Source organism: Lepidochelys kempii, chromosome 24 (assembly GCF_965140285.1).
Source record: "Lepidochelys kempii isolate rLepKem1 chromosome 24, rLepKem1.hap1, whole genome shotgun sequence".
Lineage (NCBI taxonomy): Eukaryota > Metazoa > Chordata > Testudines > Cheloniidae > Lepidochelys > Lepidochelys kempii.
In genome coordinates, this window is record NC_136403.1 from 17,339,460 (window position 1) to 17,352,334 (window position 12,875).

The following is a 12,875-nucleotide window of genomic DNA, read 5'->3' on the forward strand; positions in this document are numbered from 1 at the left end:
AACGGGCTCGTCCGGGGCAGAATAAGGGAGGGTCCCACCGTCAGCCCCAGGGCTGGGCTGGCGGGGGGCTGCGGGTCGGGAGTGAGGGGCACCGGCAGAGCTGGGGGGGGGGCGAGCCCCAGGGCTGGGCTGGCGGGGGGCTGCGGGTCGGGAGTGAGGGGCACCGGCAGAGCTGTGGGGGGGGGCGAGCCCCAGGGCTGGGCTGGCAGGGGGCTGCGGGTCGGGAGTGAGGGGCACCGGCAGAGCTGTGGGGGGGGGGGCGAGCCCCAGGGCTGGGCTGGCGGGGGGCTGCGGGTCGGGAGTGAGGGGCACCGGCAGAGCTGGGGGGCGGGGGCGAGCCCCAGGGCTGGGCTGGCGGGGGGCTGCGGGTCGGGAGTGAGGGGCAGAGCTGGGGCGGGGGGGAGGTCCCCCTGGTGCTCTCTCTGCTGCTCTGCCCCCCACCCACGTCCTGGCCAGTTAACATCCAGCGCCCCCCCCCCCCTTCCCCACTGACCAGCAGGACCCACCTGAGAGGCGAGGGGCGGGGGGGGGGCGGTTACTCACTGGGCTGCCCCAACCCGCTGACGTTCCCAGCCCCATCAGGGCAGAGCCCAGGAATCTCCCCCCCCCCCCGCCTTGCCCTGCCCCTCACTCCCGACCCGCAGCCCCCCCCAGGAGAACACGGGACCCGGCCCGCATGGAGAGCTCGGGGCATGGCCAGTCAGTGCCCAGCCTGCGGGGGCGGGGGGGAAGGAAGCGCGGCTGGGGGGAGATGCGCAGCTGGGAAGAGGAAGGGGGGGGTGAGACTCAAGTGGGGGGAGGCTGGGTCGCCCCGCCTGACGCAGGCACAGCGTGTGTCCCGTCCCCCGTCCCCCCCCACCCGCTCCAGGCAGTTCAAAAGCTCCCCCCAGCCGCAGGAAGGGAGCCAGAACCGACAGCACCAGCGGGGAGAGCAGCCGGCACCAGGTGGGCAGCCGGGGCCAGGGGTTAGACCAGGGTGAGCCGGGACTCCTGGTTTCTCTTCCCCAGTTCTGGGAGGGGAATGGGGTCTGGTGGGCCACAGCAGTGGGGGTGGGAGCCGGGACTCCTGGGTTCTCTCCCGCCGTTCTAGGAGGGGAATGGGGTCTGGTGGGCCACAGCAGTGGGGGTGGGAGCCAGGACTCCTGGGTTCCCTGCCTGGCGCTGACAGGAGGAGTGTCGTGATCTGTGTGGGTCATTTATTTATTCAAACGGACCTTTTCGGGTGCCAGTTGCCGTCATCCCAACAACGCCTCCTTCCCAGCCCGGTTTAATCATCTTTGTGGCCCTGCCCCAGAGCTCCTGTCAATTTGGGCAGCCCCAGGCGGTGAATCCCCCCATTGCTGAGACCTGGGGGGGTCCAGTCCACACCCACCCAACCGCATCTCACCCCATGCCCGTCCCTTGCAGAGATGGACCCCAGAAAAGCGCCTAAATGCCTCATCTCCGCCGGGCGCCGCATCCTCACCATCGCCTTTGCCCTGCTCATCTTGGGGGTCCTGACATGGGCTTACGTCGCTGGGATCCAGCTGGTGGCCGACCAGTATCGGATCATGGCCTTCGGCCTCTATGGAGTCTTCCTCGCCGCCCACCTGGTCATCCAGAGCTTCTTCGCCTCTCTGGAGCACCGGCGGATGAGGAGGGAGTCGTTGGCCTGTAGCTACACCAAGACGGTGGCGTTGACCATCTCGGCCTACCAAGAAGACCCCTCCTATCTCCGGCAGTGCCTGGAGTCGGTGCGGGCCACCCTGTACCCCCCAGAGAAGCTGCAGATCCTCATGGTGATCGACGGCAACAGCCCCGACGACCGCTACATGATGGACATGTTCCAGGAGGTCTTCGCCGGCGAGGACGTGGGCACCTACGTCTGGGAGAACAACTACCACCGGCTGCCCCCGCGGGAGGGCGAGGAGGGGGGCGGCGGCTCCCAGGGGGCAGGAGGGGAGGAGCCTGGGCCCTACACCGAGGTGGAGATGGTGGACCCGGGCCAGCTGGCGGTGCAGGAGTTGATCCGCTCCAGGCGATGCGTCTGCATCATGCAGCGATGGGGCGGGAAGCGGGAGGTGATGTACACGGCCTTCAGAGCGCTGGGCAACTCGGTGGACTATATCCAGGTAGGAGCAACCAGCTGGCTACCCTCCCCCCACCCCAGCCCCCAGCACAGCACAGCGCCCCCTACTGCCGCCCTGGGCATGAGGGCCTGCCCTGCCTGCCAGGGGAGAGGCCTGTCCCCACCCCGTGCAGCACAGCGCCCCCTAGGGCCGCCCTGGGGCATCGGGACAGTCCTGACTGCCAGGGGAGAGCCCCCCACCCTGCCCCCTGCAGCACAGCGCCCCCTAGCGCCGCCCTGGGGCATCGGGACAGTCCTGACTGTCAGGGGAGAGCCCCCACCCCGCCCCCTGCAGCACAGCGCCCCCTAGCGCCGCCCTGGGGCATCGGGCCAGTCCTGACGGCCAGGGGAGAGTCCCCACCCCGCCCCCTGCAGCACAGCGCCCCCTAGGGCCGCCCTGGGGCATCGGGACAGTCCTGACGGCCAGGGGAGAGTCCCCCACCCTGCCCCCTGCAGCACAGCGCCCCCTAGCGCCGCCCTGGGGCATCAGGACAGTCCTGACGGCCAGGGGAGAGTCCCCAGCCTGCCCCCTGCAGCACAGCGCCCCCTAGTGATGCACTGGGCATAGGGCTCAGCACAGCTCCCCCTGGGGGTCTTCGCAAGTAACACCCCCCTCCTCGGCCGCGCCCCCAGGTGTGCGACTCAGACACCAAGCTGGACCCCAGCGCCACGGTGGAGATGGTGAAGGTGCTGGAGGCCAACAAGCGCTACGGAGCCGTGGGGGGCGACGTGCGGATCCTGAACGTCTCCGACTCCTTCATCAGCTTCATGAGCAGCCTGCGCTACTGGATGGCCTTCAACGTGGAGCGCGCCTGCCAGTCCTACTTCGACTGCGTCTCCTGCATCAGCGGGCCCCTGGGTGAGCCTGCCAGGACGCCTGGGTTCTCCCACGCTCTGGGAAGGAAGGGGGGGGCTAGTGGATAGAGCGGAGGGGCTGAGCAGGGGGTTGGGAGCCAGGGCTCCTGGGTTCTCTCCCCAGCACTGGGAGGGGAGTGGGGTCTGTTGGCTAGAGCAGGGGGACTGGGTGTCAGGACTCTTTGGGTCTCCCCGTCTCTGGGAGGGGAGTGGGGTCTAGTGGCTAGAGCAGGGGGGCTGGGTGTCAGGACTCCTGGGGTCTCCCCGTCTCTGGGAGGGGAGTGGGGTCCAGTGGCTAGAGCAGGGGGGGCTGGGTGTCAGGACTCCTGGGGTCTCCCCGTCTCTGGGAGGGGAGTGGGGTCCAGTGGCTAGAGCAGGGGGGCTGGGTGTCAGGGCTCCTGGGGTCTCCCCGTCTCTGGGGTCCAGTGGCTAGAGCAGGGGGCTCTATCCCGGCTCGAGGAGGGGCCGGGAAGGGACCGCTGGGAATTCCGGCTTTGCTGACCCTGCGCTGCCTGCTGCCCCCTGCAGGCCTGTACCGGAACGACCTCCTGCAGCAGTTCCTGGAGTCCTGGTACAACCAGAAATTCCTGGGCACCCACTGCACCTTCGGCGATGACCGGCACCTCACCAACCGCATGCTGAGCATGGGCTACGCCACCAAGTGAGTGCACGGCCCAGCTGGGCCCGGCCCTCCTGGGGGCTGGGGGCCCGGACTCCTGGGTTCTCTCACGGGCTCTGGGAGCAGAGTGGGGGGTAGCGGTTAGAGCGGGGGGAATGGGAGCCAGGACTCCTGGGTTCTCTCCCTGGCTCTGGGAGGGGAGCGGGGGCTAGTGGTTAGAGCAGGGGGTTGGGAGCCAGGACGCCTGGGTTCTATTTCCGGCTCTGGGAGGGGAGTGGGGCTAGCGGTTAGTGCAGGGGGGCTGGGAGTCAGGACTCCTGGGTTCTCTTCCCAGTTCTGGGAGGGGAGTGGGGGCTAGCGGTTAGTGCAGGGGGTTGGGAGCCAGGACGCCTGGGTTCTATTTCCGGCTCTGGGAGGGGAGTGGGGCTAGCGGTTAGAGCAGGGGGGCTGGGAGTCAGGCCTCCTGGGTTCCAGCCTCAGCTCTGCATTAGCTAAGCCCCCCGCCCGCCCCCCTGCAGGTACACGGCCCGCTCCCGCTGCTACTCAGAGACCCCCGCCCAGTTCCTGCGCTGGCTGGCCCAGCAGACCCGCTGGACCAAGTCCTACTTCCGCGAGTGGCTCTACAACGCCCTCTGGTGGCACCGGCATCACCTGTGGATGACCTACGAGGCCGTGGTGGCCGGCGTCTTCCCCTTCTTCGTGACGGCCACCGTCCTGCGCCTCTTCTACGGCGGCAGCCTGTGGGACGTGCTGTGGGTCCTGCTCTGCGTCCAGCTGGTGGCCTGCATCAAGGCGCTCTACGCCTGCTGGCTGCGGGGCAGCCCCCGCATGCTCTTCATGAGCCTCTACGCCCTGCTCTACATGGGCGGCCTCCTGCCGGCCAAGTACTTCGCCATCGTCACCATGAACAAGAGCAGCTGGGGCACCTCCGGGAGGAAGAAGATGGTGGGCAACTTGATGCCCCTGCTGCCCGTCTCCATCTGGGGGTTCCTGCTGCTGGCGGGGCTGGGCTACACCATCTACCAAGAGGCCCTGGCCAAATGGACCAGCCTGGTCAAGCAGGCCGAGCTGAGATACCTGGTCATCGGGGTGGGCGTCTACCTGGGCTACTGGGCCGGCATGGTGCTGCTGTACTGGGTGTGGATCCGGCGGTGCTGCCGGAAGCGGGCCGACCACTACACAGTCCAGGTGTGAGGCCCGGACACCAGGGTTCCTTGTTATTCTCTTCCTACCTCACCCCCCCGGCCTGGCTGTGGGGAAGCTGGAAGGCCGGATTAGACAGGGAAGTGATGGCTAGTGGGGAGAGAGGGGAGCGAGGGTGCCAGGACTCCTGGGTTCCATTCCCTGCTCTGGGAGGGGAGTGGGGACTAGTGGTTAGAGCACAGGGGTTGTGGGAGCCAGGACTCCTGGGTTCTCTCCCCAGCTCTGAGGGGGAAGTAAGGTCTAGTGGCTGGAGCAGGGGGCTTGGAGCCCCGACTCCTGGATTCTATCCCTGACTCTCACAGGGGAATGGGGTCTGGTGCAGAGAGCTGGATTACAGTAGACGAGACGCTGGCTATGAGTCAGCAGGTTGGCCTTGTTGCCAAGAAGGCCAACGGCACATTGGGCTGTATTAGTAGGAGCGTTGCCAGCAGATCAAGGGAAGTGATTAGTCCCCTCTATTCGGCATTGGTGAGGCCACATCTGGAGTACTGGGTCCAGTTTTGGGCCCCCCACTACAGAAGGGATGTGGACAAATTGGAGAGAGTCCCGCGGAGGGCACTGAAAATGATTAGGGGGCTGGGGCAGATGCTTTACGAGGAGAGGCTGAGGGAACTGGGATTGTTTAGTCTGCAGAAGAGAAGAGTGAGGGGGGATTTGATAGCAGCCTTCAACCACCTGCGGGGGGTTCCAAAGAGGATGGAGCTCGGCTGTTCTCAGTGGTGGCAGATGACAGAACGAGGAGTAATGGTCTCAAGTTGCAGTGGGGGAGGTTTAGGTTGGCTATTAGGAAACACTATTTCAGAGGGAGGGTGGTGAAGCCCTGGAATGGGTTCCCTAGGGAGGTGGTGGAATCTCCTTCCTTAGAAGTTTTTAAGGTCAGGCTTGACAAAGCCCTGGCTGGGATGATTTAGTTGGGGTTGGTCCTGCTTTGAGCGGGGGGTTGGACTAGATACCTCCTGAGGTCCCTTCCAACCCTGATATTCTGATTCTATGAGTCTCAAACAGGGGGTCATGACCCCTCAGCGGGTCACAGGTTATTATGTGGGGTTCACGAGCTGTCAGCCTCCACCCCAAACCCTGCTTCGCCGCCAGCCTCTGTAATAGTGTTGAATATAAAAAATGTATTTTTAATTTATAAGGGGGGAGGAGGTCACTCTCCGAGGCTTCCTGTGTGAAAGGGGTCACCAATACAAAATTCTGAGAACCACTTGTCTAGTGGTTAGAGCCGGGAGGCTGGGCGTCAGGACTCCTGGGTTCTCTCATCACTGAGGCCATGTTTGCAGGGACTACAGTGGCATAGCTCCAGGGCCGGAACCAGCCTCACCCCGTAGCATAGACGCAGCCGACAGCAGCACGGGATGGGGGGGTTTCCCTCGGGGTAGGACACTCCCCTCCCCCCACGCCCCTGCATGGCGCTAGGTCTGCTGGCTGACGCCTTCTTCCACTGGCCGCTGGGCATCTCTTCAGCGCTCAGTGGGGTGGTGGGGGGGGCATAGATTTTCACACCCCATCAGCCCCGTAGCTCTGTCAGCCCCAAGACACAGTAGCTCAGAAACTTCCGTCTTTCCCCTAGTACCGAGTTAATGTCCAACTCCAAGCAATTGTCTGATCTCGTTTTATTTATTAATCTCATTCTCTGCAACTCCCACACCCGCACGTCTCTGCTGGGACTGTCTTAAACCAGGGTTGAGATCCAGCTGCCTCTGGGGTGGGGCCCGGGGGCTGTTTACACAGGGAATCTTTTGCCAGGCGTTGAGGCGTCGCTGTTTCTGTTGCGGGGTGCAGGAGCTGTTCATCCAGTATGGCACTGAGATGCAGCCACCTCTGGGGTGGGGCGGCTGGTTACACAGGGATCCCTCGCCCACCACTGAGATTCATCCGTCTCTGGGGAGGATCCCGTCATTGCTGAACTTTGTGTTGCGGATGCCGTTACGTCTGCCGAATGACCACGCTCACTGGACAAACCTCACCTCTTCCAAATCAGTAACGCCTGAGCGCTTCGGGAGGATCTCCCTTCACAGCGGTAGTAGGTTCTTACCTGCACTGTGCAGTTTGGCCATTCCAAGCTGACAAATGCTGCCAACTTTACATCCTGTCGCCATTTGCTCGCACTGAAAAGATCCCACTCCAGATTCTGAGTTTGGGGATGAAGGAGGGGAAATTCGCTGCCCTTGCTGGGTGGATCCTTTCACCTCAATAAACTTTACAGATCGTGAGGGCGAGAGGAGGCCCCTTTCCAGCAGGGAAATGAAGGAACATAGTCTATTTATTTGTCTGTAATAATTACAAAGAGCCATTTAACAGGAGAGATTTTTACTGGGTTTATTTTATGAACTGTGGCAAATAAAATGTATTTTTTTGAAAAATCTGTCTTCTCGACCCTTGTCATTAACTTCCCTTGTTTTAATTTGGATGATTATTGATAAGCCTTCACTTTATACATGGACCCCTGGCCCGGTGCTGAGTTGCACCCACGTCTGGGGTGGGGCGCAGGGGCTGTCTATACAGGAGTCTGACCTTGCTCCCTGCAGCACAGCGCCCCCTAGTGCCGCACTGGGGCATCGCGGCCGGCATCCCGTGCTCATCTTATGAATCGCCCAGGCCGTGTCTCCGCGGGAGAGCGAGGGGCTACCCCTGGGGTGACACTACAGCCAACTGCCGGCCCCGGCCCCGCGCTGCTAAACGGGGCTGATCCTGCTCCCCACGCTCCCTGCTCCTCCTGGTCTGCACGACAGACTTAGGTCAACGTGAGGCAGCTCAGGGGGACCTAACTGTGTCCGCGTCCACACCCCTGCCGTGCGCCCGCTGACGGACGTGCCCTACCCCAGTGACATCGCAACTGGGGGTCGCGCGGGTGACCTTGCGTCCGTGTAGACCCGGCGTCACTTACACCGTGGCTGTCAGCTCACCCGTCCCAGGCTCTGGCCACACTGCAGTGACGCCGGGGGTCAGACTCCGCTCTGGCGGTGCCCCCCCCGCCCTCAGGCACTAGGGGGCCAGCATCACCCCCCTGTTTCGGTCACATCGCCCCTGTGAGTCCGGCCCGCAAGGCCTCGTGCCGGGTGACGTCTCCCTGCGCTGGGCCCTCTGCCCAGGTCCCCATGCAGCGCCGGTGAACGTGGGGCTGGGCCAGGGCCCGCTGTCCCGGCTCTGGGCCCACGGCTCCCCCTGCAGTTCTGGTCTGCGCTGCCCTGGCTCCCGGCTCCCCTTCCTGTGCCCCAGCCCAGCTCATCCTGCTGCTCTCCCCTTAACTCTGCCCTCCCCTGCCTCAGCCAGCCCCAGCTCACATGGAGGATGGGCCCTGCGCTCCTGACTCCCTCACTGGCCAGTCTCCCTGTCAATCAGGTCGACCTGCAGCGATGCCCGCTCCCCATTGGCCCTGGGGACTGTCCTCCTCTTCAACCCGTCCCCTTTCTTTTGCTACTGGGAGAGGGCTGACCAAAAACCCAGCACCACGTTTCAGTGAGGGGCCAGCAGCCCCCGGACACCCTCAGGCCTGGTCTACACTTAAAGTTCAGGCTGTTATAGCTACAGAGGCCAGGGGCGGGGAGGGATCCACACCCTGAGCACCGCACTGAGGCAGACCCAACCCCTGGAGTAGACGCAGGTCGATGGGTGAATCCTTCCCTCGCTCGGGGAGGGGAATTCCCACAGGGATGGAAAAACCCCGTCCATTGGGACAGGCGGCGTCTTCACTACGGGGCTCTGCCGGCCCAGCTACAGCGCTGGGACACGACAGCAGCCGTAGTGTAGACAGGGCCCTGTACCCCACACAGAGCTAATCCCCCCTCCCTGCACATGCTGGATGTTCCCCTGACTGGGGATCCGGGGGGTATAAAGGGTCCAAGCCCAGGCAGGGTTAGACGGCCACAGCAGCGGGTGATTCACCTTGTCCACTCGTAGCTAGGAGAGCAGGGAGAAGGCAGAGGAGGAAGGAAACCGTCCTGGTGCTGGGAGGCCCACGGGGCTGGGCTCAGAGCCGAACGGGGCCTTCTCCCGGCTGACACAGCGAGCTCTGCCGGGGGAGGAGGAGAGAGTCAAGCCCGAAATGAGGCGGGAAAGGGACTTCCAGCCCAGATTCCAGGGGGGGTGGGGGGAACAGGCAACAGAACTGCGCAAATAACCGATTATCTGGTTCACTGGCAGTTCTCAAACATCGGGGGGGAAATCGTTCTGGGCTGACCCAATTTCTCGTCCAACTGAAAAGCCGAATGAAAAATGGTTTTGGTTCATTTTCAAGCATTTAGAAACATTTCTAAATTGGTTTCTAAAGGAAAAGCGCCGTCAACTTTGAAATGAAAAGACACTTTGAGTTGAAAAAAATTAAAAGGTTTAATTCTGGAAATGTCCAGACAAAACGTCTCCCTTTGTCGGGGTGTTGGTTTGGGGTTTTTTCTGGCTGAAGCAATGCAGCGAAATCGACACAAATTCGTGAAACGTTTCAGTCGCCCCAAAGCTGCATTCTTCAGTGGAGAAAAGTTTCGGTTGGAAAATTTCTCCCAGCTCTCCCATGGCCCAGACACGCCTCGCTGTAGCAGAGCGGGGGCTCCGGGACACCGGAGAAGGGCGCTCCATGGGGCAATCCTCATCGTAGTCGTGTCTCCGGATGCAATCGTGGTGACCAGCAAAGCGCAGATGTCAGATGGAGCCAGTGACAGTCACGGGGACACGACCTGCCCCTGCCTCACGTCCTGTTACACCAAATCGCTTCAATGTGGAAGGAGACAGTTAAACAGCAAGTCAGCCGCAGCCTGTGTGCTTATTGCCAGACGGCCAGGGCCCCAGCAAGCCTACGGGTCCATTGACTTCAACAGTTACACTGGTGTAAACCGGCTGGGATCTGCCCCATTGACTCCAATGGAGCTATGGCCGATTGACCCCAGCTGGGGATCAGGCCCAGTTTTCACTCCCTCGTCCGTATTTGCTCCAGGTCTGTACTGTCCCTTCTGACATGGGGCGATCAGCACGGCCTTGGGGGGCCAGGGTCAAAGCATCCTGCTGATCTGCAGAGGGGCACTAGAGTGTTTCCATATTATCTCCCCCAACGGCTTCTTCGCTTTCCTCTTCTGCAGCGAGCTGAGGTGTCCATTGATCCTCCTACGGGGACGCTCCGGTCCCTTCCCTGGATCAGCCGGGTTCAGTTAGAAACTGTCAGGTCTCGGAGGCTTCAGACCCCCGCCCTGCCCATGTGCGTTACTTTGCATTGACCAAAACTCAACTTCATCTGCCATCGCGTTGCCCGTTGACCCAGCTCCGTTCGATCTCCCTCAAGTTCCCGACTAACCTCAATACGTTGCCTTCTCTGCAGATTTCACCACCTCCTCGCTCACCCTCCATCAGATCATCTGAGTACCGTGAACGCTGGGTCTAGCGCAGAGCCTGGAGGCCTCCACTTTTAAGCTTTTGCCATCACACAAAATTTCCTTGAATTCCGGCTCTGTTTTCTAGCGACACAAGGTGGGGGGAAGAGACGAGCTTCTGAGCAACACCGAGCTCTGCTGCGGGTCAGCGGAGCTCGACAACTCGTGTCTCTCCCCAGCAGAAGCTGGTCCAATAAAAGCTTTTCCCTCCCCCACCTTGTCTCTCTAATATCCCGGGACCCGCACGGCTACAACAACGCTGCAAACTCCTGTTTTCTGGCTGTTGTCCTGTTTCTGCTCCATGACAGTCCCTGGCCTCCCACCCCAGCACGGCTTTGATTCCTTATGGCAAGAGAGCTCGCCAAAGGCTTTTTGACAGTCCACATCAAGTACGTCGACTGGTTCGTCTCTGCTCCCTAAACCTGGGACGTTCAAAGCAGCTGAAGGGAGTCTGAGGCCAGACTCCCAGGGAGTTTCAGCAGACGCTGGCCCCCTCGCTGCGGTTTTGCCTTTGAAAATCTCCCTATTTCATTCCCCCACCACTCCAGGAGTGAGGCTTCTTTTCCCTTGCACAGACTGAGCCGCTTTATCCGGGCTCTGTCGTCGTCATGGGCTTTACAGCGGGAGCGTGCACCTGAGATATATCTCCAGCCTTTACCCGCTTTGCAGCAGATCATCAGTGATTACAAGCAATAATTTAACAGTATTAAAAACTCTTCCCTTCAGCCGCACAATGGTTCCGTTCACCTCCAAGTTCTCTGTAACTTGAAGAGATGCACTAACCTGTCTAGCATGGCCCCTTTCCTCTCTATATAGGCCAAAGCCAGAATCGGATTCACATACACCTTGGGAGTAACCGTGAATGATTTACTGAAATGTCATTAATTGCACGACCCTCATGCCTGGGCACTTCCTCTTTAAATACAATTCAGACTGACCCTTTCTCAGCCCACCAGCTTGTGTGTTACTGAATTTGTCGCATACTGTCTGCAGGTTTGTGCCACAGAGCGAAGAGGTGATACTCAGCTCAGTCACAAGGGTAGAGGTGCGACTCTTTCCACATGAGAGATGTTTAGCCAGATCATCAGGTGGTATAAATCATACAGTGACTCCAAAGGAACTACGGCCGATTGACCCCAGCTAGAATCTGGCCCCATTGACTCCAATAGAGCGATGGCTGATTCATACCAAATGGGGGTGTGACGAAGTGGGCCTGTTCTTAATGTTTCCTCCGAATATTGTGGGGGTGCCTCAGTTTCCCCTATGCAGTTCTTAAGTATCTAGGTGGTGGGGTAAGGGTGTATGATCATTGCAGAGCCCTAGAGGGCAGGTGTGTGCAGGGGTCTGGACACAGAGAATGGCCGACACCCTCTTTCCTGGCAACTGATGGCCTGGGCCCTTCCCCCCCTGCAAGGTGAGAGCTAAAGGGTTGGAGAACAAAGGAATCAGGTGACCTCCTGGCCCAGGAAAGGAACAAAGCCCAGAGGAGGAGGGGCTGGAGGGAGTTTCAGTTTGGGGCTGGCTGGGACATGGAGTGAAGTGCAGACGTGGTTGTCTGGCTCACTGCCCCCCAAAATGGACCCAGCTGAGGGGTCCTGTTCTCTGCACCTGCAAGCTCTGTTTTAGACCATGTTCCTGTCGTCTAATAAACCTTCTGTTTTACTGGCTGGCTGAGAGTCCCATCTGACTGCGGAGTTGGGGTGCAGGACCCTCTGGCTTCCCCAGGAGCCCCACCTGAGTGGACTCGCTGGGGGGAAGCGCACGGAGGGGCAGAGGATGCTGAATGCTCCGAGGTCAGACCCAGGAAGGTGGAAGCTGTGTGAGCTGTGTGTCCTGAAGACAGGCTGCTCACAGAAAGGCGACTACCCCAGAGTCCTGACTGGCTTCATGGGGAGCAGTTCCAGAGCATCGCCCAGGGACTCCGTGACAGGGGGTCTGGTGAAACTATTAAGGAAGCTAAGGATGCTGATGGAGTTGGTTTCATTATGACAGCTCCCCTGCCACTCCCAGAACTGTTTGCTAAATTCCTCCTCATTGACTTCTGCAAATATTTATTGGTGACACATTTTATTATCCACCCCATACCAGGGGGTTGTGTCAAACTGCGTATCATGAGCATCACACTGCACCTGGCTGGGGGAATTTAATTATAGAGTAACTGAGCAGAGAAGAGTGTGTCGGCCTTCATTGCATTCCAGGCCAGGTTTGCTCCCTGAGGTCACCGAGATGGGTAGGGGGCTTCCAGACAGAATCCAGGAGTTAGGATCTCCAGGAGCTGAGAGAGAGAAGCAGATGGCATAGATACTGGTTTGCTATGAATGTGCTAATGTACAAGGGGCATAGGACGGGAACCCTGAGAGAATAAGAGACCAAACAACAAACACGGCCCTTGTGTATTTCAAGAGCACAGGGAAACAACTGAAAATAAATGACCAGCATGCGGGGGAACAAACAGGGCTGGAGAGGGGAATAGAACCATAGAATCAGACGATGAGGGTTGGAAGGGACCTCAGAAGGTATCTTGTCCAACCCCCTGCTCAAAACAGGACCAACCCCAATTAAATCATCCCAGCCAGGGCTTTGTCAAGCCGGGCCTTAAAAACCTCTAAGGATGGAGATTCTACCACCTTCCTAGGTAACCCATTCCAGTGCTTCACCACTCTGCGTGAAATAGTGTTACCTAATATCCAGCCTCGACCTCCCGCACTGCAACTTGAGACCATTGCTCCTC

At 60.3% G+C, this 12,875-nt stretch overlaps 1 protein-coding gene across 1 annotated transcript; it reads left to right on the forward strand.

The window, feature by feature from the left end:
- Nucleotides 1–872: 872 nt before the first annotated feature.
- On the forward strand, nucleotides 873–5,362 carry LOC140902461 (hyaluronan synthase 1). The gene is made up of 5 exons (XM_073322553.1): nucleotides 873–945; nucleotides 1,408–2,111; nucleotides 2,741–2,966; nucleotides 3,491–3,623; nucleotides 4,100–5,362. Exons 2-5 carry the CDS (start codon nucleotides 1,410–1,412, stop codon nucleotides 4,773–4,775), a joined length of 1,737 nt encoding a protein of 578 aa, XP_073178654.1. The 5' UTR covers nucleotides 873–945; nucleotides 1,408–1,409; the 3' UTR covers nucleotides 4,776–5,362.
- Nucleotides 5,363–12,875: the final 7,513 nt, after the last annotated feature.